General features: G+C 34.5%; 2 protein-coding genes across 6 annotated transcripts in view; one reads left to right on the forward strand and one right to left on the reverse strand.

Moving 5' to 3' along the window:
* LOC125670354 (solute carrier family 17 member 9-like) overlaps nucleotides 1–18,704 on the forward strand; it is a 960,148-nt gene extending 941,444 nt beyond the window's left edge. Inside the window, exon 13 of one of the 2 annotated variants that reach the window (XR_008802235.1) lies at nucleotides 18,460–18,704. The gene's annotated coding sequence lies outside the window, so the exon portion shown is untranslated. The remainder of the gene's footprint in view (nucleotides 1–18,459) is intronic. The other variant, XR_008802234.1, reaches the window with a different exon arrangement.
* The window catches only part of LOC125660671 (uncharacterized), a 174,793-nt gene that overhangs the window by 31,669 nt on the left and 115,487 nt on the right, over nucleotides 1–27,637 (reverse strand). For 2 of the 4 annotated variants that reach the window (XM_056161978.1, XM_056161980.1), the window contains exons 25-31: nucleotides 22,302–22,396; nucleotides 21,140–21,340; nucleotides 19,368–19,630; nucleotides 18,083–18,369; nucleotides 9,471–9,616; nucleotides 6,276–6,449; nucleotides 5,623–5,847 (exon numbers count right to left, since the gene is read on the reverse strand). The exons of the other annotated variants lie outside the window; for them this stretch is intronic. In XM_056161978.1, coding sequence (XP_056017953.1) covers nucleotides 5,623–5,847; nucleotides 6,276–6,449; nucleotides 9,471–9,616; nucleotides 18,083–18,369; nucleotides 19,368–19,630; nucleotides 21,140–21,340; nucleotides 22,302–22,396 — 1,391 coding nt within the window. The remainder of the gene's footprint in view (nucleotides 1–5,622; nucleotides 5,848–6,275; nucleotides 6,450–9,470; nucleotides 9,617–18,082; nucleotides 18,370–19,367; nucleotides 19,631–21,139; nucleotides 21,341–22,301; nucleotides 22,397–27,637) is intronic. 4 annotated transcript variants of the gene reach the window in all.

The following is a 27,637-nucleotide window of genomic DNA, read 5'->3' on the forward strand; positions in this document are numbered from 1 at the left end:
TATTCGCTCTTCATTTACTATCAACACGAATAATTAATAGAAATTAAAACATTTTTGTACCAGTTTTTGTAAAGGTAAAATAAGCTCTTGATGAACGAAAATGCTACATAAGCCCATTAGATGGAGATCGGCCGGCGCGGCCGCTCATGACTAATGAAAGCCGCACTGCCGTGAGTTTAGCTATTTGAATAATTATCATTTAATAGGACTGGGGTGGTATATTATTTAAACAATTTAGCTAAAATATTTGTGGGGTATTAGTACACATCTAGATGCTATTGTGCCAATATGGAAATGAACTGGGATTCGAATTGACTGGCTACCTAACATGGCTACGTCTACAAATGAAATCATCAAAAGCTGTGATCGAGTTTTTGGGTCGTATGGGCTTTAATAAATATTTGAAGGTATGTTTGGACACAAGTATAGTAGGAAAATATGTTAGGAATTTTTTTATATTAAATTTATGAGACAACAACACACGAATACAACTTTTTCTCATTCTTCCTTTGAAGTTTTTTTTTCCATCTAGCATCTGGCCGTCATGTTTTCAAATGCTGACTACTCCCGTATAAGGGAATTTGGGCGGACTTATACATATGGACCAATGAGAGTTTCTGTTGCATTTCGCAATTGTATTACAAACAGATTCAATTGTGTCGTCACACAACGCAATACTATATCGGCCAAAGCGTTCTAATTCAAAGGTGAATTGCGATAACTGTTAGCATTTATCTTGCCAACTGAATTCAAGAAGGAGTCTCAGTTAGCGTGTTAACGTCAGCTTTGTATGGTATTCATTGGGCGTGTTCAATGATTGGTATCACTTCCCAAACTGATTCTGAGCTTGTGAAAAACGTGTTCGAAGCAGGAAAGAGAAAATTAGCAATTTCAAGGACGAAAAAAGAGCCGATTTCTGCAGATTTATTAACGAAAATGTTTTAAAGGTTTTTTCAATGTGAGAACATTTATAATCAAAGATTTATATGTGCTTGTTTGATTGCATATGCTGGTTTTCTGAGAAGCAGTGAACTTTTGAGCATCAGATGTTCAGATGTGACTTTTGAGAAAAGTCATATGGCTATTTTTATTGAAAAAATAAAACTGATATTTACAGAGATTGCCAATGGTGGTTATCGCTAGAACTGATAGTGAAATGTGTCCTGTTAAAAACCTAGAGCTGTTTATGAAATGGTGTGAATTTTCTAAGGAATTTAGTACAGATTTTATTTTTGTAATTTAAGCAAGACTAAGACAGGTTATAAGGTTAGGAAGGAGAATAAGGCTTTGACATATTCGATAATAAAAGAACTGTTTATAGAAGTATTCAAATTCTTGTTCCTGACACTTTTAAGTTTGGATTACATAATTTGAGGGGGGGGGGGGGGGGGGGGGGGGGGGGGCTACTGTATGTGCCAACTCCAGTATACTAGACAGACTCTTTAAAAGACACGGGAGGTGGAAATTAGAATCTGCGAAGGATGGATATATCAAGTATATGCTAGAGTCAAGATTGTTAGTTTTGCTTAATTTTGGACTTTAGTTATTTTATGCCTTTCTTTCAATCTGTATCTGATGTCAAAAATGCAAAAAATAATAAAATATTATTGCAATGTATATACTTGGGGTGTTAATGTTAAATTTTATTCGAGGGGAAGGTAAAAAAGAAATATAATTTCTTTCATATGAACTTGGTGAATTAGACTGAAATTATTTTCTTTTGTTGGAATGATGAATAAGGCTGACGTATTAGAAAGAGATAACGGGTAAAGGGTATTCGAATAGTATTCATTCTGACGATTCCGGACATCACGAGAAAGTCGTTTTAATTTAAGAGAGAACTATTTGTATATGGTGCTGTTGAATTTCACTGACAAGCTGCTTGTCAGGTTACAAAACTTCATGAAGTTTTGATATTGGTATAATTGATGAGAGAACTGAGTTTAAGAAAGTTAGCTCCTGAGCTTTTGAGCACAACTGCGCAGAATGCTACAACTATTAAAGTATTTAGTGGTTCAATACTGATTCCACTGGTGCAAACATATTACACATCTATTATTGAACCCTATCCAGTTGAAAATTTTTGTGTCAATTCAAGTTTTTAAAGGGTTTGGCAGGGACTATATTTTATGGTGGAAGGATTGATTAATCAAAAAGTTTTAAATCTGCATGATATTACAGTTTCTGTTTCATCCAATATATCTTTTATTTTCATACTCCTATACGTGTATTTCAGTTTTATGATTTATGATACAAGTAGATGAGACTTGGAACTAGTTCAAATGTTGTAATTTATTAAATTTGGTTGATATATTTTTCCAAACAGAACTCTGATTCTTTAAAAAGTCTAAATTAATTTACTCGAAATTTTGTATAGAAATTCAATATTTTCACTAATAATTCAAAATTTTTATCTCCAATCCCCACTTTTTAGCTCACCTGAGCTGAAAGCTCAAGTGAGCTTTTCTGATCGCCTGTTGTCCGTCTGTCTGTAAACTTTTTACATTTTCAAATTCTTCTCCAGAATCACTGGGCCAATTATAACCAAACTTGGCCAAAAGCATCCTTAGGTGAAGGGCTTTCAAGTATGTTCAAATGAAGGGCCATGCCCCCTTCACAGGGGAGATAATAACAAAAATGCAAAAATAGGGTGGGGTAGTTTAAAAATCTTCTCAAGAACCACTAAGCCGGAAAAGCTGATATTTACATGAAAGTTTCCTGACATAGTGTAGATTCAAGTTTGTTAAAATCATTGCCACCGGGGTGTAAGATGGGGCCACAATAGGGGTTCAAAGGTTTACATACAAATATATAGGGAAAATCTTTAAAAATCTTCTAAAAAATCACTGGACCAGAGAAGTTTACATTTACATGAAAGCTTCCTGACATAGTCCAGATTCAATTTTGAAAAAAATCATGGCCCCCGTGAGTAGGTTGGGCCACAATAGGGATCATAGTTTTACATGCGAATACATAGGGAAAATCTTTAAATATGAGCCAAGGTGACTCAGGTGAGCGATGTGGATCATGGGCCTATTGTTCTAGTTCCATTTTAAATTTTAAGACAAGACCTTGAAAAATATGTAAAATTTTAGAAATTGACATTACTCCTAGCATGTCCTTTTAAACACTCAAATTTGGTATCTTCAATTTTTTTGCATATCAAGTGCAAAAAGGTCATTAGTTATTTCCATTACTCGTATTAAACTTTTTAAAATCTGTATTGTTAGAAGACATGATTATGAGTCTATTTTATGTAATGATTGATTTATGTTATGTTGACACAACAGAAAAATACCCAGTAAAGTTTAATTGAATAAATTTTAAGCAAATTTTAAGTGCAAAAAGGTCATGTTTAGAACACAGTAGCTCAATAACAAGCTTTGCGACCCCCATTTTTCTTTTAAATTTCCTAATTCTCCTTCAATGTAGAAATCAAAAATACACTTCCCAAAAAATTGACATTACTCCAAATCTCAGGTGCGAACCTCTTTAATGGTGACAATAAATGAAGTAAATGAATTTGTAAAGAGTAACATTCTGTATTGGACATCACAAAATGCAAAAATAATAAAATATTATTATATACTTGGAGTGTTATAATGTTTGATTTTATTCGAGGTGAAGGTACCAAAGAAATTTCTTACTTGTATGCAATTGAATTATTTCAGATATATATAAGGAATCACTGTCTAGTTTGCTCAGTATGTGAGGCAATTAACTAGATGGAAAACATGCATGTGTATATTGGGAAATTAACACATTAGAGCTTCAAAGGGTTATCACAGAGAAACATTTATGCATATGGCTTTGTCATATTTTATGCAAATTACAATGTATCACATTTTCCATTTTCAACAAACTAGATAGTGTTTCCTAAAATAATTACTGCAAATTCATCTTACATGTAACAGAAAAGTCATACTCTCCAAAGTTTATAAAAAATGTTGAAAATCTTATATACAGTGGAGCCTCGTTAATCCGGACGCTTTGGTTCCCAGCAAAATCGTCCGGATAAATGAAGCGTCCAGATAATTGAATCGCATATTTTCTATCTTTACATAAGTAACCAATATATGCCTACTTTATTGATGCATAGTGAATTAAACACATTCTATAATTGGATTTGACCATTTGCATTAGTAAGTAAATTATGATAATGTTAACATTTACATGTATTTCAAAGCACTGAAATTTAATGTACGTGTTCAGTGTATTTGCCTGTGCTTACATTGTGCATATATATGAGCCCTACAAATAAATATACAAAACTGTGTACCGTATTCACTAAAACAAATAATGAAGCACTTTATGAAACTATAAGTAAATAAATCATTAGTATCTAACATAATCATTTAAACTTCAAACATTTCATCACACTTTTACTTCTTAAACAGGCCAGTAATTTCCATCTGTCACGATTCATGGGTTTGGCGGTCTGTTAAAACAATTTTAATCATTCAAAGTTGATATAAGAATTTCGTGATTATCATGTCAGTTGACAACATTCTTTAACCAAAATTCAATCTGCCAGAGTTTATATTTCTTATTCTATATTTATCCAAGACAGTATCGGGAGAACAAAATCATTTAAGCTCGTAATATCAAGACCTACTACTGCTTTGATCTAGTCACGCGCACCTATTATTTTCATGATGCGATAATAACGGAACAAAACTCGGGTGAAACTAACATTACGGGTACATACAAAATTTAATTGTCATTTTCCTTAAAATGGTAATTTTCTCACTTCTACCCAGAGTTTAAAATTTCGAAAGCAATAAAGCTCTTATACAACATCGTAACAAGAATCAATCGTACACAGGTACATTCTACATGCGTGACATTCTAAACGTTAGAAACTTACTACATGTACATGTGCTTGAACATTCATGTATATTTCACGCCAATCAACAGTATAAAATCCAGAATCTAGAAGTATAATCTACACTGCTTAGATTTGCATAAGGCGATAATCAATTTACGAATCAGTACAACTGATATGTGTAGCAGTTAAAAACATTATCATTACGGCATGATGTTTAATTTATTAATTCTATTAGGCTATTGATCAAGACTAAAATAATATGCTACAGATTTATTTACAAAATTCAACACTACACACAATAAAACACTTATGTGCGAAAATTGGCAATACAATGTCTCGATCGGCACGTGCTATCTAATTGACATATCATCGCACACCACCTAATTATAGGGAGGTGTTGACAGGGTACAGGTAATCGCTTCAATTAGACAGTTTGGCTTGTTTTCTTTATAATTTACGCCTTGCTAAAATTGTCAGACACAGACCTTCCCTCAACAAAATTACCGTCCGGATTAACGGTACAATTTTCAATGCATTATAACGTTTTGTAGTAAAAAATGACCGTCCGGATCCAGAACGCGAATTTCCGGATTAATGATGCAAAATAATGTATAAAAATTCCGTTCCCTAGAAAAATCGTCAGGAAGGTGAAGCGTCCGGATTAATGGCGTCTGGATTACCGAGGCTCCACTGTACAATACGACTGACAATGAATACCCACAATTTGCACTATATCCCTTCACAATAAAGAATAAAGTTTGTAACTTCAAAATGTCTACATAAGACCAACTTACTATGTTCAATAAGGGAATTTCTTTTTCTGGAAAAGTCTTTTTAAGATTAGCCATCATTGTTTTGCTGGCTTCAGTAAGAATCTGACCCACAAGATATGTAGTGGTTACCAAGGCCCTTGACTGACGGGGTAGTGATGCCTGGTCAGTGGGCCAGGCCAGAGTGTGGGTGACTTGTGTGGACCCTGTCAACTCACTCTCCCAGGTCAGCAGGTGGCTGACATTGGACTGAAAATACAAATTCATATGATAGACAAAGTTGCATACTTTAGGGTGAAATTTTCTACTAAAACTGTCAATAATTTCTGGCTCCTGAGCAAAAACATCTTCACAAACCTCTGGCTTGCAAAGATGGAGTAAAAACTCTATTTAAATATTTCAAAAACACGTTGATTAATTTGATATATCATTAAACTCATGAAGCATACATAAACTAAAATTAAATATGAATCATCAGTGTTTGTTAATGAATTATAAACTACAATGACCACATTAGAATAAAAGTTTGCCTTAAATTAAGTTTTATCATTATGGTATTGATAATTAAAGAATAATTACAAAACAAACTTAATACCTGTAGTTTTACACATAAAAAAGAAATAGGTATATAGTTTTTTATTAAAATAAGATGAATGTATTTCTGTAAGTCTATTTACCTGGAACTCTGATGTCACCGTTATGTTCATCAGGTGTGTGGGGGGACTAGCAAACTGGACATCTACAGCATACGTTATATTTCCCCTCAAGAATTTCCAATGGAAATCAGGGATTGTTTCATCAATATATTTTCCAGTCATGTCAAATGTCACATTAATGGGAATAAAAGAGACCTAAAGAATTAAATAACATTCTGTTATCGTTGCAGAGAAAAATTTGTAAGTCAATGTAGAAATGTTTCATTCACATATACAGTAAAATATCTGTTCTCGAATATGGGTTATCACGAATACCCCACTTATGTGCAAGTCAATTGCCGATCCCGGCCGTATTCCCTATATAAATGATTTTAAAAACTTGTATCTCGAGCACGATAATCTCGAATATCCCACTTATGTCGAAGTGTCTTCACGATTCCAAGCCCTAATTTCACCTTATTTATCTTTAAGTGCAGTGGATTTTCCAGTCTGCTAGACATATCTGGCTCATTACTTTACATTCTCGTCCACAGCTATTTACACCAGTTCTAACTGGCGATTGCCAAGTAATCCCAACCATATGCGAGATTTCCATGTAACAGTAATTGATATGACAGCTTGGGTAATTAGTGCAGTCTTCGAACATAAAATGGGAAAAATCTATGGCCAATACGGGACTTTCGAGATACGGATCCACTCTGACTTTTATCGCGCATTAAATGTAAATTTTCATCATTAAACATGTCTCAACACAGCAAAGACAAGCTCTCAACCCCTGACATGAAACAAAGCAGCTTTGAGCGATTGCCAATGCAGAAAAAAGAACAGACAGTACATTATATAATACTTGAAACACTGTTGAATATTGTGCACGTTGGTAGAGTTCAATACATTTGTAATTATCTTTTTAAATTCGTCTTCTTTGTTTCTTATCTGATAGGTTCTTTAACTATACAACACAATAGGCCTTTCCGAAAACGTGAGTTATCTCTCTTTGTATTCTTACATTTAGTGTGAATATGACAACTTCCGGGTAGTAACACACTCAGACTTCGCATATATTATAAGAGTTATATTTGTATTGGTGCTGTTCAAAATCGAAAACAGTTGAAATCATTTGTACGAGAGAGTAATAAAATGTTAATGGAAACAAAAACGAATTTCTTGATCGAGTCGGGTGTGATTTTTCAGGGGGGGGGGGGGGGGGGGGGTGTTAAAAATTAAATTGGAAATCACGCAGACATTCATTTGTTTACATATGTCTCCAATATAACGAATGACATAATTATTTTGTATGAAATCAGAACAGAACTTCTGATTCTCAAGAGATGATGGCATCTCATCAACTCAAAGCTCGGGTTTTTACAAGGATCGACACTGCAAAGATCTTGCATAACATCCTCCCCCCCCCCTTTCCAAAATAATTTTTAAAAAATCAATTAAATTAGGAAATCAATGCTCTCATTGTTTTATCAGGGCTAAAATTATTCCACCACTACCAATCGACTCTTTCAAAAATAAACCAGATTGCAATGTTTGGGTAACTTTCTCCAAAGTACCTGGCCATGTTCATTCTGTGTGCAAATCATTTGTACACTGCAGCATGAAGCTGGAATTGTTAATATCAACTGATATGTTTAAAATGCAGAAAAATAGGTAATCAAATAAATTTTAAATTAATTTTGTTTAATATTGCTCGATTGATATAAATTATTTTTCATAGACTTGTGTGATCCCGGGAGGGGGGGGGCTGCCATATTCTCAAATGTACTCTCTAGGGGAAGGTAAGTTTAACCCCCAATAGAATGCTTTTGACGTCTCTGTATCTTCCCTCTTTTATTCGTTTTAGCCCCTTGAAATGTACTTGATTATGTAGGCGCGTATTGTGTCATAACAGAAATTACAATGACAGATTTAGACCACCCCCCCCCCCTTTCGCCACAAATTTACAAAATAATTTGAGTAAAACTCCAAATATTTTACCCAAAATGGCTTTATTTACAGGTACACACTCTTGCCGACTATAAATTCAGGTCGTTCAATTATAAATTATTTTATTTTCAAAACATTGCATATGTGTAAATGTCAGTTTAAAGATGGTTTGTGACGACGAATTTCTTTATCGTTATACTTGTAAAATTTGTGGGCAGACAGCTGGAAATCTGTCAGTGGCCTCTCACTTACAAGTGCAGGCTGGGATAATTAAATTTTACTCGCCAATCAAAGAGATGTACATTTTCAGAATCCAGAGGTGTCAGCTCCAACATACCTAGACGTACATCGTGGCAGAACTTTTATCGCTGAATGTACTACACTGATATTGAACAAGTAACTTCTGATATTTTATTATAAATCTGACTGCATTAAAACACGGGCTAAAGATTCTGAGGAAATGTATGCAATATATGATATATACTAATTTCAGTCATAAAACACGTAAAATTCTGGAAAAGGGGGGGGGGGGGGGGGGGTAGTTAGAATAATCTAACTGCGTCTCGGGACATGCCCTTCACTTTAACGATAGAACATTCTATCCGGGGGGGGGGGGGGGGGGGGGGGGTCCTCCTCTACTTACAACATTAATTTTCTATTATTTTTACATGCAAAGTTGGTTATTTTCACGTGTATGAAGTAAACCTATGCATTGGGATTTTTTATTAATGTTAAAATATTTGTTGGCGTGATTACTGTAAAATTATACAGCAATATCTTTGCGGACTTTTGCACTGTTGATAATGACGCTTCTCGAATATACTACCCGGAAGTCTTAAACTACTGTTACGCAAGCGCACTACGTCCCGGATCAAGGAAAGATAACTCATGTTTTCGGATTGGCCTATAGCTACATCCCATCCAAGCTTGGGTCAATATCATAAGCACAGGATCTGCGTGGTTACCATATTTTAGATACAAAGTGTATATACAATAGAATGTTTTATGGAGGAAAACAAAAGAAATGGAAATGTTTTTCTTTGAATTACTACAATAATTTTAATTTATTTATTACTGGGATAAAAAATAACAGATGAAAACATGATTATTATTCATAGTGCAAGTTTTATGCATCAAACATAGGAGAAGTCACTTAAACGAAACTAGAAGACAAGTTTTGATATCTTGAACCCATGGATATCTAAAGTTTTCTCGAAGACCCTTGGACTTTGAAATACAGATATTTTACTGTATTTCTCATCCTTCATAAAATCCATAACTTACCTTACTTTCAATGCTACCATTTTGAGTCAGACGATCTTCTTTATTCAAATTCCAATACCATGTAATATTGTTTCTGAAACTCCAGTATGAGTTGGAATAATCCAATTGAAGATCCAATAAATGCCACCAGTACACATTAAGAGTGTCTGTAAAATTACGGAGCATATATTCAATTCATACAATCTAATTTACATGTAAATCACATGTCAGAAAATATAGAGGTCCTATATGTGAAACTTTGAACCTCATTTGCAGTTCTATCCTGACCCCTAAGGTCATAGTATGAACATACACTTAATGGGGATGCTTGCATATCAGTTTGACATATTGTACCCCTTCGGTTAGTGAGAACAAGATATTTTTCTTTTGAATTCTTCTATATTACTAAGTAAAACTTTAAGGCCCATTTATGGCCTGGGATTCATGTTGCAAATAGACTTAAATATATATGCTAAATGAGGATGTTTTCATGTTAATAAGACTATAGAACTAAAGGGCAAGAAATGAAATATAATTTGTTTTTGAAAGTGCTCCAAATTACACCCCACCATTCCCTTAATGTACCGTATGGTATAAAGGTGAAAGCATGAGCAGGGACATAGACACTATGAACTGCACTTTATGCATTGAGGAAAAATATGGAGAAAAGATTCAACATCGATGTGACCAATGTGACTGTTGTATATGATACAAAAATAATGACTGTTATGCTGAAGTACCAGTAGGAAAGTGAACATACCCTTGTACATAAAAAAGTACAAAACACTCCTCTTTGATCCACTGTAAATTGCAGGAAAACATAAGATCCCTGGGTCAGAGCAATGTGAACATCATTAAATGATAATGAAGTATTGTTCAAAATTTCACAGCAATCCAATAAGTAAAATTGGATCTTCACATCCTGACAATATGCACATCTACAAATGGCAATGAAGCATTGTACAAAGTTTCAAGTCTATCGGATAAGCCATATAGTAGAAGTGTTCACAAGCAATTTTACATCCTCCACCCCTCTTAGGTCCACTATAACTTTTAGGAAAATAATTGGATCCTCATATCCCAACAATATGTAAATATGCACATCTACAAATGACAATGAAGCATTGTACAAAGTTTCAGGTCTATCTGATAAGCCATACAGGAGGAGAAGCGTTCACAAGATTTTGTGACAGACAGACAGAAAGTACAAAAATAATGTCTCCCCCTAGTAGAGGGGAGACATAAATATACAACATCCATCCCCCCACTCCACACACACACACTTTGTATGATAGAGGTAGTGAATGAGGAAAGTAAGCTTGAAAGTTATGAAATATGAGCCAAAAACTAAATTTCAACAAGAGTACCGCAAACGGTACAATATACGCGTCGGACAGTGAAATTCAACCTGGAAGCATATTGTGCACTCTGAATTGATACAACATACATTCTGAATAGAAAAGCCTTAAAGTGGGTTATGGTGCACCAATCCATCTGACATGTGAACTGATTATGTATTTCTCTGAGATTGAGATTGTGACAAAATGTCGGTGCAATATATCATCTGATGATAAAAAGTCCAGGAAGCCATTTGATCTACTTTTAGCCCTAAGGTAGGTCATGGTGCATCAATTAAGTTGAAAAGTTTGAAATGTGAACTGATTATGTATTTCTCTGAAAGGAAGCTTGTGACTAAATTTCAGAGCAATACCTGTGACCATACCCCCAACAAATCTAGAAAACTGTTTGACCTACTTTTATCCCTAAAGTACTGTACGTCAGTGTGCCAATCCAACTGAAATGTCAACTGCACTTGTCTTCCTCCGAGAGGAAACCTTTGACTAAATATCAGGGCAATATCTGTGTATCCGTAATGAAAAAAGCCAGGAAAACTGTCTGACCTATTCTTAGTCCAAAAGTAGGTAAAGGATGGACCAAGCCAGCTGAAATGCAAACTGAACTTGTATTCCTCTGAGAGGAAGCCTTTGACTAAATTTCAGGGCAATATCTGTATTCATAATGAAAAAAAAGCCCAGCAATCTGTTTGACCTACATTTAGTCCAAATGTAGGTCACGGACAGACTGACCAATCCAGCTGAAATGCAAACTCAACTTGTATTCTTGTGATGTATGCTCAAGATAAGACCTAAAGTTAAATATATCACCTACATTACAGTACAGGGATCCAATGCTTAAACTGCATGTGCAATGATAAAAGCCTTTTCATTTTCCACATATTGACAGTCTGGTTGATAAATCAATGTCATACACCTTCAATGCACTTAATTATTGTAAAACAAATGTTGGGCATGTGTATGTCAAGAATAACTTTTTTCTTTAAATTAATCATAACATGGTAAAATATTGTATGTCAATTAACCCATGTAACAGCATATATGCACTAGAGCATTACAAATCATATCACTGCTCTTCTTTTGTCAAAATTCAAAAGGATTCAATGCAATTTTTATCATTATTTTAGAGGTTTCTAAATTCGATCTTAAAGTGTGAACAAGAGTATTGTAAACATGATATGCCCTTGAGCGTAGCTAGTGCCATAAATGAGTCAACTTCTAGTTATTTTACTATATAATTGATTGAAAACAACCACTGTTCTGCATCAATTTCATGAAGTTATCGAGATTCAATTTATAGAAACTTTTACACCATTAACAGCACAAATATCCAGTTTATGGTTCCAATGTCTTTAGTTTTCCTAAACAGCCAGACATACATCATATGACTGTAAGAACACCACACTCAAGGTTTTCATTCCACTTTTACAAAGGATTAAACGAGGCCCTCATATAAGGAAATGGAATGCTAAAAGTTGATGTTAAAGTTTCATTAGTTATCTTCTACAATTATTGATAAAAGTGTTTAAAATTATGAATAGAATTTATGCCCAGATGTTTTGTGATAAATATTTCAGATTTCAAAAAAAAATTGAGCAAAAATAAATTCAGAATGATTGTTCAAACTAAGACTATTTTTTAATGAATTATATAGCATAAAATGTGAAAGCTGACTCCTATATGGCACCATGCTGTAAAGGGTGTTTTATCATAAGGTGTTTGTTTTGTGGCATTGGTTAGCAAACATGACAAAAATGCCAGGAGTTGTAGAACTTTAAGTAGTATCAGCCATCTGTAACATATGAAGAAAGGAAAGTAAGCAAAATATTACCCGGTCTTTTAAATATTCATATCTATTCAGGGTAGTTTATTGGATATATCAGTTAACCTATAAATCTGTGGATCATAGGTTTGAATCTCACAGAATTAGATTTTTTTTAATGAAACAATAAAATGTACATAGCATTAATGCATACATTGCTAAACTCTTATTCTGCTGTCATACAACTTTTAGAGGTAAGTTTAAAGGACAAACCATGCACTCATTTTATAATATTTCCTCAAAACTGTCTTACTAACATCAACAAAGTGTAATTTTCTCAAAAATTTTAGACAGTCAAAATCCAAGTACCACATCTTCAATACCCATGCACTCTGAAAAATTAGAAGGTCCTCACTTCAAAACTGTGGGAGAAGTTATCCGTACAAATTATATACCCTCCATAAAACATTAATTTTCAAATAAAGGGGTAAAACTCCTGCAATAGAAGTCTAAGTGGATTAGCATTACATCATGATCTAGTCTGAGTGACCCACAAAGAAGCTACATAGCAAGTTTCAGCTTGATATGTGACAGAGAAATGAAAATAGAAACAGAAACCCCCAAACAGATGGACGGACATCGTTGTACCACAATACATCCTGTCTAAAGACAGGCATATGAACAAGAGGTCCAAGGGCCACATCGCTCACCTGAGTTACCTTGGCCCATATCTGAAGACTTTTCATATATATTTGCATGTAAAACCTTAGTCCGTATTGTGGCCCCAACCTACTCCTAGAGGCCATAATTTTTACAAACTTGAAACTGCACTATGTCAGGAAACTTTCATGTAAATCTCAGCTCCTCTGGCCCATTGGTTCTCGAGAGGATGATTTTTAAAGATTTTTTCTATTTATTCCCAATTTCCCATGTAAAACTTTGATCCCCTATTATGGCTCCAACCTATCCCCAGGGGCCATGATTTGAACAAACTTGAATTTGCACTATGTCAGGAAGCTTTCATGTAAATTTAAGCTCTTCTGGCTCATTGGTTCTTGAGAAGATGATTTTTAAAGATTTTCCCTATAAAGATTTTCCCTATATGTGACCAGCCATGAGATTTTGGTTCCAAATGAGGAATTTATCAAAAATGAGATTTTCGCTTTAAAATGACACACATGTATGCCTAATTGCGCATTGAAAATTTTATGGTCTTATCTTGCATGGTTCTGGAGATATGATGTCACGAATATGATATATCATGGTGTAGAATTTCATTCATTTAAAAGTAACACTTGAAACTCAATGATGCACACAATTTGAAGTCAATTTTAAACAATGTTATGATATTTATTAAGAACAAACACGTTTTGTCAATATTTTCTCTAAAGTATATCATACAGACATTATCTTAACCAACAGTTACCATAGGAAATATTTCCATTAGAATACTGTCACCATAGCAACCATTAAAATTATAATGAAGTTTTAGAGCTATTATAGGGAAAAACAGTGTGCCAAAAAGTGGAGTCAAATTCGTCTAAGGATAAGAGCTATGCGTGAGGGAGATCATCCTTAATTTTGAAATGAATTTCTAAATTTTGTAACAGCAATCAAATATACATCTGTATTTTCAAGCTAGTAACGAAGTACTTAGCTACTGGGCTGTAGAGACCCTCGGGGACTAACAGTCTATGGTGAAATATGGCGGCCTAGTATTGCATTAGATGTAGATAGTTCTCTCTTATAATTCAATAATTATTCTTACTTGCTTCTAAAGCTAGCATGCTAAGTTTGTATTTTAAATTAACTCATCATGATAAATTTAAAAGCAAATAAGAATGATAACATACAAAATTCTGAAAATTGTTGTAATATACAGGGTATCAAGTTTTATTGTAACTAAAGATGATCATTTAATCATGATTAACATTATAATGTACAAGTAACATTATAATGTACAAGTAACAAGTTAACTTCGTGCAACTCTGACTAGTCAATGTTGTCAATTTATAATTGAATTCATTCAATGCAATTAAGTTGCATTTTTCATCACAATTAATAGGCTGACCAATATTTTACAGATGTACTAATTTGTTTGAAAAAAAAAATTAATAAAACTGATACATGTACTTTTTTCAAAGTATATAGTATGTACTGGGACTTATGATATTGTATAAAATTTTGAAGTATGGAAATGCAGTGAAGTAAACATTCAAAGCAATTTTCATAGGTAAATTCAAGTGTTATAATATTTCTTTTTTCTCTCCTGAAATGATCAGTCATAATAAATCACTGTCGTATATTAAATTATATTTAGCACTGAACAAATTAAATTGACAAGAATTTAGTTTAATTTTCTGTTTTCAGGCAAAATTATTTCCATAGACCTGATTGGAATTCATGTTGATTTATCTATCAAATTAAATCTTAATATATATAATCTTTCTATCATGAGACAATAACTGATATTCAAGAATGTAAAATGCCAAATTCCTATGCACAAATGACAAAGCTCCGACACTTCTTTGATGTTTTAAAGAAAAGAGTGACCCAACTTTCAGACCATAATGTTGGTTGTTTGTTAACGTCCCGTCGAGATTTTTTCACTCATAATGAGACGTCATCAGCTGTAGGTGAGGTACCATAAATTTAGACCTACGTTCAGGGCCGTAGCAGTGAATGTTTTTAACGTGCCAATTTTAAGTTCATATCCAAAAGACTCGTGATTCTCACTTCTAAATACCAAACATTTGGAGAAGGAGCAATCACTACCTATTTTAACGTCTTAGGTTTGACGCAGCCTTGGCATGAGCGGAGCTCGAACTCACGACCTCCCAGTTACAATGCCATTGAGCTGCCGCGACAGGTCCTGAGCATAATATGACTAGTGAACTTGGTGTATATTTATATATAGTCAAAACTGTAATGGAATGCTGATTGTAGGGGTACAACTTGGATAACCCACAAAATCAAATCATGGTGAATTGTGTACTTGATATGCGTATTATTTACATGTATCTACTAAATTACATGTTCGTATATTCCCCCCCCCATTAACACACAAAACAGTTGGTATAAATTGGATATTAGTACAGGAATTGATATTGAAATTATATTCATGAGCTATCATTTCTACAGGTAATGCAAATTTCAAATACAAAATCAAATCATGGTGAATTGTGTACTTGATATGCGTATTATTTACATGTATCTACTAAATTACATGTTCGTATATTCCCCCCCCCCCCCCCCCCCCCCCCCCCCATTAACACACAAAACAGTTGGTATAAATTGGATATTAGTACAGGAATTGATATTGAAATTATATTCATGAGCTATCATTTCTACAGGTAATGCAAATTTCCATCGCCGGATACCCATGGCTAATCAAGTGATGAGTAGAAGACAAGATTCGCCGTGAGTATCTGACGATGGCAAATTTCTTGAATTTTCATAATCGATCCACTAAGTATTATATCTATTTTGATAATTAACCATGGGCCTATAAACATGATGTTGCCAATGCACAATTGAATTCATTACATACAAATGGAAACTAAAATATAGATTATTAAACATATCATTTTTATTTTTATGTATATTAGATAGAGAGAGCTGGAGAGGGGGGGGGGGGGGATTTTGACATCGTATACATGTATTCTTTTTTGTTATATCCAATTGGAAAGTCCTTATTGCTTGCAAAGTTCCATGCATTGGCTGGTTGACGCCTCTTACTTTTTGTTTATTAAGCATGCTATGAATTCAACCTTTGCCTTTGCCCCACCCCCCATTTCCAACATTTTCTCTGGCTGTCACACCCCTTTTCACTTTGGTGCAATGTCCCTGTCATCACAATGTTCTCGGTGGTAATCCCTCTGCATTTTAGCATTGTTTAACAAATGTAATGTTTCCAGTATAATTCTTATTAATGATTCATCTGAATCTACACTCATCCATAAAGTCTAGATTTCTATGTAGAACTTTGATCCCCTATTGTGGCCCCAACCTACCCCCAGGGGCCAAGATTTGAACAAACTTGAATCTGCACTATGCCAGAAAGCTTTCATGTAAATATCAGCTATTCTGGCTCATTGGTTCTTGAGAAGAAGATTTTTAAAGATTTTCCATAGATATATTTCTATGTAAAACTTTGATCCCCTATTGTGGTCCCAAACTACCCCCGGGGGCCATGATTTGAACAAACTTGAATCTGCACTATGTCAGGAAGCTTTCATATAAATTTCAGTTCTTCTGGCTCATTGGTTCTTGAGAAGAAGATTTTTAAACATTTTCCCTAGATCTATATATTTCTATCTAAAGATTTGATCCCCTATTGTGGCCCCAATCTACACCTGTGGGCCATGATTTGAGCAAACTTGAATCTGCACTATGTCAGGAAGCTTTCGTATAAATTTCAGCTCTTCTGGGTTATTGGTTCTTGAGAAGAAGATTTTTAAAGATTTTCCCTATATATTTGTATGTAAAACTTTGATCCCTTATTGTGGCCCCAATCTACCCCAGAGGACCATGATTTGAACAAACTTGAATCTGCACTATGTCAGGAAGCTTTCATGAAAATTTCAGCTCCTCTGGCCCCAATCTAATTAAAATCAGACCTTTTCTAACCGTTACACTGGAGAAGGTAACGGTTAGAGAAGGTCTGATTTTAATTAGATTGCTCTGGCCCGTGGTTCTTGAGAAGATTTTTAAATGACCGCACCCTATCTTTGTATTTTTGTAATTATCTCCCCTTTGAAGGGGCATGGCCTTTCATTTGAACAAACTTGAAAGCCCTTTACCCAAGGGTGCTTTTGGCCAAGTTTGGTTATAATTGGCCCAGTGGTTCTTGAGAAGAAGATGAAAATGTGAAAAGTTTACACCGCCGGCGACGACGACGAAGCCGACAGACAACAGACAAATTTTGATCAGAAAAGCTCACTTGAGCCTTCGGCTCAGGTGAGCTAAAATCTGTACACCATGAGATTTTATGCTTCAGTCAGGAGACAAGACTTTTAAAACTGTGAGCCTCCTGCTGAAACTGGGAGAGTTAACATGTCTGTAGCCTGAAACAATAACATAGTCAATCATCTAGAAAATATATGTCACACTCAGCACCCAAAGTAAGCATAGTGATTTAACATCCCTTGATGTAACTTCTATGTAAGTTTGGTGAAGATGGAGCCTGTAACAACTACCAATGTAACCACATCCAAAAGCTTTCCAGTGCTCCATACACAGGCTTGTCAGCATTTGAATCCTACAGATCAAATTTAACATCTGTAGCTAGAAAAGCTGAGTACATTCCTTGATATAACCTCTGTGTATGTTTGAGTACATTCCTTGATATAACATGTGTATGTTTGCTAAACTGATCTTGAGAACTGGGCCTCTAACAGCTAAGGTAAAAGCTTTACCGGTAATAGGGACGACAACACAGATACAGCATAAGTTCTCCCCGATTTCATGATAAATCAGATGGCAAAATTCAAAACTATATAAATGAGACTACTCACTGTCTGTCTGATAATTCAAAAAAGCCCAAGGTGTATTTTGGTGGGCTTTGTACGTCAACTTTATTTTCTTTTCTAAGTGCTGTGCTTTTAGCGAGTATGAAGTGTTGAAGAGCCAGGCAGGCTGGGCAAAATTCACAACAGTTAAAGCTGTACTAAATTCACAAGCATCAAAATATTTCCGTTTGGAAAATACATTGAAATTGGCAGCAACTGAAGCATCAATACTGTCTTCGCTCACATCAAAATCTTTGTGGCTTCCATATACTACACTTGAATTGAATGAATACCTACAAAAAGTGTTAAACAAATTTTGATTCCTTAAGTATGCATGCATTACATGAAAAACACTGCATTTGTGCATTTTGAATACATTATAGATAATATAAGATAAGTTTGGGGCCAGAGGGCATAACAGTAAGACAGTTTATAAAGAAGGAAATTCAAAAAAGAAAGAAAGTTTACAACATTAACTACAGGTTACATAGACTGCAAACTGCATGTGGATGCAGCATGTTGGGGAAACAAGTACATACATATATGAATTACTAATCATGTATATATACAAGTAAATGGACAGTATCAGTATTATACCAATATATGAATAATAAACTATAATGATTTTTGCAGTTTCAAAGCATCACTTCTTTTTCTGAAAGTTTGCACTAAATATTCTCTCAATTTGACAATTACTGGTTTGTCTTCATTAATCATCAACCAAGTAAATTTGTCCTTATTTGTTAGATAGATAAAAATTTTGTTGAGCTTGTATATACCATTAAAAAACATATTTCTAGTTATTATAGTAAAGTTAAAGGTCATATGATCATGAACTATTGTTATCAGTGTGACACAATCTTAATGCAGCGATATTTCTATGTTCGCTTAGATCTTAAATGAAGTACACATATACAACTGTACCAAAGGCATTAAACTATAAATACTTCTTTGCATTACGTATCATACAAATGTGTATACATGCAGATTTATTTGTACTGAAAACTTTATAAATTCATGAAATGATTTCAACAAACCAGAAATACAGTAAAACACACTTATGGCAAAGTGCTGGGGATGAACAATTTTGATTCGCTATAAATACTTCCTTATGTCCAATAAGTTTATGATATGTTTTAAAACTACAGAAAATGTATTCGTTATAAACATAATTCGTTATATCCAATAAGTTTATATGTTTTAAAACTACAGGGAATAGAAATCACTATAAGTATGAATTCATCATAAACATGTTTGCTATATCCATGCACTACTGTAACATCAGTCCTACCTGAAGTTGTTCCATTTATTACTGAAGAGTCTCCCCACCATTCCCTTACTGATAAAGTACTTATAGTCATTACAGGATGGGTACACAACAGTCAGTTTGTAGTCTATATTGGCTGCTGGACCCTGCAGTAACTTCACAGGAGTTACAGCTGTTGTCAGGTTAGCCCACATTCTCACATTACGTTTACCAAATATATTACACTCCATATCTCTCCCCATTTTCTGAAGATCTTTCCTATTTTTGTTTGTCTTTGATTCCAAATTCTAAGTAGAAAAACAAATTAATATTATACATTTATTGCATGATAGTGAGGGAGATATGGAAATTTATTCACCCAAGGAAAATCATATTTCCCGAGGGCAACGCCCGAGGGGAATATGATTTTTCTTTCGGTGAATAAATTTTCATATCTCCCGAACATTCATGCAATAAATTGTTTATTATACCGAAACAAAGCAAGACTACAAAAATGCATTTGAAATTGAAGTACGCTCATCTATACATTGTATGTAGCTGAGATCGCCCTAACGGTAACACCGCACCATCAACGTATTACGGTAGAAGCTACAAACTACGAAATACAGTTATATGATAACCAGTTTTTGCGTTTCCATTCTCCTTGAATGCTGATTTACTTGCTTGTTTTTTGTATCAACCAAAACTAAGCAATTTAACTGAGTATCAGAGATCCGCATATTTTGTGCCTTACAAACTATGAAAGTAGAATGACTCGGACTTATTGTGACGTCATAATACACTTCGTCTACCTTGACGTTAAATTTATGGAAAATGCACGAGACTGCCCAAGGGGTAAATATGATAGGGAGATATGATCTTTGAGAGGGAGATATGAAGTTTTGTCATCCCTGGCACGTGACTGTCTAAACCAATCAGATTACGTGTAGCATAGAATTCTCATACTGAGGTATAATAAAATATCTTAGTACAATGATGAATTCTAAAGAAAATATTTCTGAATCAAAACTTTTCATTTTGCCTTGGACTAGATCACTTTGTCATTGACTAAGGCCATCTAAACTTTCTGTAGACAGTTTTAGTAACAAAACATGGGCGGCAGAGATGTCAAGCCTGCAGAACTTTACAACAGATTTGCAATTCATCGTGCATTTCATAAATCAATTACAGTTACAGAGTTCCAAACCGTTTTTCTTTTTCAAATCAGAGTAGTGCCCCTTTATTTGTAAAATAGTTGACTATTTACAGCTCAAACACTTATGACGAGTACAAACCGAAGTGGATATGTTCCTTTGTGTGTAATAATATGTCTCTGGCAATATCAAGTCCAGGCCTGGACACAAACAGTTCTTAAGTTTTTTACTGACCTTTTACAGATGTACAGAAATCATCAGGTTGATTAATTTTGTTACTGTCTACAGAAATGTATCAGGTTGATGAAGTTTTTACTGACTGTCTACAGAAATGTATCATCAGGTTGATTAAGTTTGTTACTGACTGTCTACAGAAATGTATCATCAGGTTGATTAAGTTTTTACTGACTGTCTAAAAAAATGTATCATCAGGTTAATTAAGTTTTTACTGACTGTCTACAGAAATGTATATGGTAGATCAAGCTTTGCTTTGTTTGATCAAACTGATACATTTCTGAAGATGGTCAATAACAAATCCTGATGCATGTTCAAATCATTTGTTCCAAACTTATTATTCTATGAAAATATTGTGATCAGTTACTTTATTGACACCAATACAACAAACACAATTATAAAATTTCTCATCAATCGTATTAAGTTTACCTGAGATTTTGGTGGGCCATTAGTACTCAACAATTCATATGACACATCGAAATCTGCCCCGATATCCTGAGAGAAATAGTTGACATAACCAGATACATTCACACGATATGCGTCTTTATGTTCAAGTAAAATGTTGCCCTGGTATCCCTTGTTTTTAGATTTATCAGGTGTCTCTATTTCAGCCTTTATCATCAATTTATTCTGAATAAGAAATCAAATAGCATTAATTACAAAAAGGCCCAAGAGCCTGAACAGTCACTTAAGTATTGCTCATCGAAATACTTATCAGAAATTTTATTTTAGATTAGACATGTTGTATTCTGATGGTGCAATAGTGCATCTTTTAAATTTTAAAAACTGGAAGTCATAATTTTTCATCTGGTAAATTATAGCTTTCTCCATTACAAAATTATGAAATTAAACCTTGACCAATGTATTTAACTGTTTTGAGGGTTGCCTTTGTCTTGTCTAAATAACTTGCTCATGTGCAAGTTAATGTTATACAGTAATCCTCTGGTAATAAGCAACCTTTGTGCAAAATATGGGGTTCTAATGTCTTTCCATTAAATGATATGACAAACGATATAAAAATATTTCTAAAACCGTATAAGTGGACTCTTTAGCAAAAAATAAATTTAGGGATTTCTCCATGAAAATTGGAATATACGTTTAGCAAGAGCTAATTTTAGCAACTTTGTAATTCCAAGGAGATAACTATTACCTCCAGTGTGAAATAAATTGTTAGTGATATTTAATTTTAGCGATCTCACCACTCTCGCTAATAATACCAAAATAAAATCCTCACTAAAAATTCTTCTTACACTGTATATTACCAGTGACTTTCAACATAATGACCTATTATAGGGTCGACACAACACCTGGTCATAAACAGGCTGTGTCCAATGTTTCACTCTGAATTTCTAACGCTTGTTACATGTACATTTGATCTTGATCTGTATTTTGTAGTCCCCAACATTTTCAAATTTCAATGATTGGTGGATGCTTACTGAATTCGAAGTTATCATTCAGAAATCAATTGTTGACACCTGCCCAAATACTACTCTATTCCTCATTTAACTGTCTCAACGTAATTTGAGAGACTTAAATAGTACCACTTCAAAATACAGCCCCATCATCAGATAAATGTTCATTTCTACTATACCTGTTTTTGATTCTCTCCAAGGTACAAGACATCGGCCACAACAGACGTCAGTGATTTATATTTTCCTATGTCATACTCTATCTCAATGTTCTGACCTAATGAGAATTACATCAAACGAGGTTACTGTTTGTACATCACACATCAAATAGATCATATTCTGGAGAGAAGTTATATATCTATAGTGTTAAGTTGGTGAAACAGGAAGATTTGTAAACATAACTGAACAAGAGGCCCATGGGCCACATCGCTCACCTGAGTCACCTTGGCCCATATCTGAAGACTTTCCATATATATTTGCATGTAAAACCTTGGTCCCTATAATGGCCCAAACTACCCTTTGCAAACTTGAATCTACACTATGTCAGAAAGCTTTCATGTAAATGTCAACTTCTTTGGCCCAATGGTTCTTTGAAAGCTTTTTTCTATATTTGTATGTAAAACTTTGACCCCCCCCCCCCCCCCCCCCACTTGTGGCCCCATCCTACCCCCCGGGGACCATGATTTGAACAAACTTGAATCTGCACTATGTCAGAAAGTTTTCTTGTAAATATCAGCTTTTCTGACTCAGTGGTTATTGAGAAAAAGATTTTAACTATATATTTGTATGTAAAACTTTGATCTCCCTTGTGGCCCCATCCTACCCCCGGAGCCCATGATTTGAAGAAACTTGAATCTGCACTACGTCAGAAAGTTTTCATGTAAAAATCAGCTTTTCTGGCTTAGTGGTTCTTGAGAAGAAGATTTTTCCTACATATTTGTATGTAAAACTTTGATCCCCTATTGTGGCCCCATCCAACCCCCGGAGCCCATGATTTGAACAAACTTGAATCTGCATTATGTCAGGAAGCTTTCATGTAAATCTCAGCTTTTCTGGCTTAGTGGTTCTTGAGAAGAAGATTTTTAAAGTTTTTCCCTATATATTTGTGTGTGAAACTTTGATCCCCCCCTTGGGGCCCCATCTTATCCCTGGGGGCCATGGTTTGAACAAACTTAAATCTGCACTATGTCAGAAAGTTTTCATGTAAAAATCAGCTTTTCTGGCTTAGTGGTTCTTGAGAAGAAGATTTTTAAAGTTTTTCCCTATATATTTGTGTGTAAAACTTTGATCCCCCCCTTGGGGCCCCATCTTATCCCCGGGGGCCATGATTTGAACAAACTTGAATCTGCACTATGTCAGAAAGTTTTCATGTAAAAATCAGCTTTTCTGGCTTAGTGGTTCTTGAGAAGAAGATTTTTCCTACATATTTGTATGTAAAACTTTGATCCCCTATTGTGGCCCCATCCAACCCCCGGAGCCCATGATTTGAACAAACTTGAATCTGCATTATGTCAGGAAGCTTTCATGTAAATCTCAGCTTTTCTGGCTTAGTGGTTCTTGAGAAGAAGATTTTTAAAGTTTTTCCCTAAATATTTGTGTGTGAAACTTTGATCCCCCCCTTGAGGCCCCATCTTATCCCTGGGGGCCATGGTTTGAACAAACTTAAATCTGCACTATGTCAGAAAGTTTTCATGTAAAAATCAGCTTTTCTGGCTTAGTGGTTCTTGAGAAGAAGATTTTTAAAGTTTTTCCCTATATATTTGTGTGTAAAACTTTGATCCCCCCCTTGGGGCCCCATCTTATCCCCGGGGGCCATGATTTGAACAAACTTGAATCTGCACTATGTCAGAAAGTTTTCATGTAAAAATCAGCTTTTCTGGCTTAGTGGTTCTTGAAAAGATTTTTAAAGTTTTTCCCTATATATTTGTGTGTAAAACTTTGATCCCCCCCTTGGGGCCCCATCTTATCCCCGGGGGCCATGATTTGAACAAACTTGAATCTGCACTATGTCAGAAAGTTTTCATGTAAAAATCAGCTTTTCTGGCTCAGTGGTTCTTGAGAAGAAGATTTTTCCTACATATTTGTATGTAAAACTTTGATCCCCTATTGTGGCCCCATCCAACCCCCGGAGCCCATGATTTGAACAAACTTGAATCTGCATTATGTCAGGAAGCTTTCATGTAAATCTCAGCTTTTCTGGCTTAGTGGTTCTTGAGAAGAAGATTTTAAAGTTTTTCCCTATATATTTGTGTGTAAAACTTTGATCCCCCCCTTGGGGCCCCATCTTATCCCCGGGGGCCATGATTTGAACAAACTTGAATCTGCACTATGTCAGAAAGTTTTCATGTAAAAATCAGCTTTTCTGGCTTAGTGGTTCTTGAGAAGAAGATTTTTAAAGATTTTTCCTATATATTTGTATGTAAAAATTTGATCCCCTATTGTGGCCCCATCCAACCCCAGGGGCCCATGATTTGAACAAACTTGAATCTGCATTATGTCAGGAAGCTTTCATGTAAATCTCAGCTTTTCTGGCTTAGTGGTTCTTGAGAAGAAGATTTTTAAAGTTTTTCCCTATATATTTGTATGTAAAACTTTGATCCCCCCTTGTGGCCCCATCCTACCACCGAGGGCCATGATTTGAACAAATTTGAATCTGCAATATGTCAGGAAGCTTTCAGGTAAATTTCAGCTCTTCTGGCCCAGTGGTTCTTGAGAAGAAGATTTTTAAATGACCCCACCCTATTTTTGCATTTTTGTGATTATCTCCCCTTTGAAAGGGACATGGCCCTTCATTTGAACAAACTTGAAAGCCCTTTACCCAAGGATGCTTTTGGCCAAGTTAGGTTGAAATTGGCCCAGTGGTTCTGGAGAAGAAGTCGAAAATGTGAAAAGTTTACAGACAGACGGACAGACAGACAGATGGATGCCGGACAAAATGTGATCAGAATAGCTCACTTGAACCTTCGGTTCAGGTGAGCTAAAAACCAATAAAACAATTTAAATTTTAAGGAACGTGTTTAAAAATTTTAAAAATCAGATAATGCATTATGTAAAACTCTACAAAGACTTACAGTATAAGATGAGTATTGCTTACATGACAATCAAACACTACGTCTAGCTATTATTAAACATAAAGTATCTTATACCATGTTCAGGCAATGGAAATGTAATAATAACAGATTCCCCCCTTCTCAAAAAACTGGGTATAAGGAGGAAAAAAATTGGAGGAGTTGAAAGTACAAATGCACTAAAAAACATTTTCACCATGTGTGAATATTCATATTGAGCCTTCCTCTGTGTTGATTCATATGCACACTGTATTTGCCATCTATGTATTTGCAATTGTTTACATGATTTAGGTATATGTAGAGAACATATAATATCAAAACAAAACTGGACAAATTATTTCTAAATTGATTGGGGGAAATAAAAGGTTTTTGTTTCAATTCTATTTTAGTTTCATAATGCGGTTTAGGAGGATCCGTAAAATGAAAATCATAGATGCAAGTTCACAAATGGCATCAAAAATTCAAAATGGTTGCTTATATGGGTAAAAGACCCATAATTCATCACAGGATGTGTGTTAATTGATTACCAATTTCTCATTATGACATCATGCAACTATTGACTTTTTTGTTATGACTTTGATAATTACTATTCCCAAAATCTTGGAACTACATTTTTCTTTTGACTTTTAATGAGAACTTTATATGAACCTAATCCTCCAATGTGATTTTACTAAATAATATTTTACAAAAGTACTAATGAATGGTTGATCATACAAAAGTTTTCGATCATTGGCTGGTGTGATATAAATTTTGGCTGTTGAATACCTGTAAATATGATTGTTTTGAACAAAATAACAAGTACATGTATTTAAATTGCCAAAAATTGAAGATTCAAATGATCCTCTTTCATTTACTCATGTTTTAAAAGCTCCATATTTCAACTGTAATTGATAAATGAATTGTATTTTAATAATATGTATATACGGTGTGACCGTTGGACCGAGCGAAGCATGTACGTAACTCCGTGTCCCGAGTGGTAGTCATAATTCCGTTAAGTACGGTAGATTATGATTCATTTAAAAATATAAATTTTGAATGAAATTTCCTTGCGCTAAACACCCAGTAACATCTCAATATTAAAGGGGTTTATATGGGGACAACAGTTTTACATGATCCGCCTATTCATTGAACGCGGGAACTAAAACGCAAGGCGACGTAAACTGTGACGTCACATTTAGCCTCGGTTTTTTTCTCTTTTTCAAAGCAAACAATTATAAACAACAATAATACATTCCGTATGCAATGAAAAAGGCCGTTAAAACTAAACAAAATTAACCAATAAATTAAAAATGGTAAAAAAGTAACCGTAATTTTATCGTATATTCTTATTCAAAGAAACTCATGAACTCGTTCATTTATTTAGTCGTATTACGGTTTTATATGTATTTATTTGCTAAAACCTGTTACAATGATAATTATACTATTCACTTTGAACAAACTGAGTGTTTAAATTACGAACTGCACGTTAGAGTCTTCTATTATTGGCATTCAAAATAAAACACGAATAACTGTTGAAGCAGGTAAGAAAAAATAAATGGCGGCGCCCATATGGATCACGAAAATTTCAGTGAACGTATATAGAGATTATCTCTTTTTCTTTTGCTGATTTTGACTTTTTTCTTTTACATACGTGTTACCTTTAGAGCCGTGCTTCGCTGACGGGCCTTTGGCCCGTCCGAGCTTCGCTCGGTATGAAGAGTGAAACCAAAGCTTGAGGTATTGGGTCAGAAAGCATTCTAAAATCCTATTTAATACTTTTATACATAATGAGCCTATGGTTGTCTGCTGTTCTCCAATTAAGACATGGTTATTGTATAATAGGCTGTTCTCCAAAGACATGGCTATTGTATAATTGGCAAAATACCATCATACTGAAACTCATGTCAATTTCGTTAAAAACTCAAAATATCAATATTACAGTTCTCTTCATTGTAACTGCATGTTGTTTACATTACAGTGTACGTACAGTGCTCCCTCGATATATTGTAAAGTCAGGAATGATGTGGCATATTTATAATTGGGAAGAACTAATTGTTGGATATAATGTAATAAATTCTTGTGAATACATTTTTAAAAGGAGTTTGGAGTTAAACTTTTCGAGTTACTGTCCAGAAACCATATTTGTCTGAAGTTTTCAATCCATTTTCGGTCACTGTGACCTTGACCTTTGACCTATTTTCTCCAAAATCAATAGGGATCTTCCTTATCTGGTACATAACAATATCTTTAAGTATCATTTGATTCGGATTTAAACTTTCTGAGTTATCATCCGGAAACCAAATTTTTCTGAAATTTTCATTCTATTTTCAGTCACCGTGACCTTGACCTTTGACCATTTTTCTCCAAAATCAATAGGGGTCTTCCTTACCTCGTACCCAACAATATATCAAAGTTTCATTTGATTAGATTGTAAACTTTTTGAGTTATCATCCGGAAACCAACTCTTGACG

Source organism: Ostrea edulis, chromosome 4, assembly GCF_947568905.1.
Source record: "Ostrea edulis chromosome 4, xbOstEdul1.1, whole genome shotgun sequence".
Classification (NCBI taxonomy): domain Eukaryota; kingdom Metazoa; phylum Mollusca; class Bivalvia; order Ostreida; family Ostreidae; genus Ostrea; species Ostrea edulis.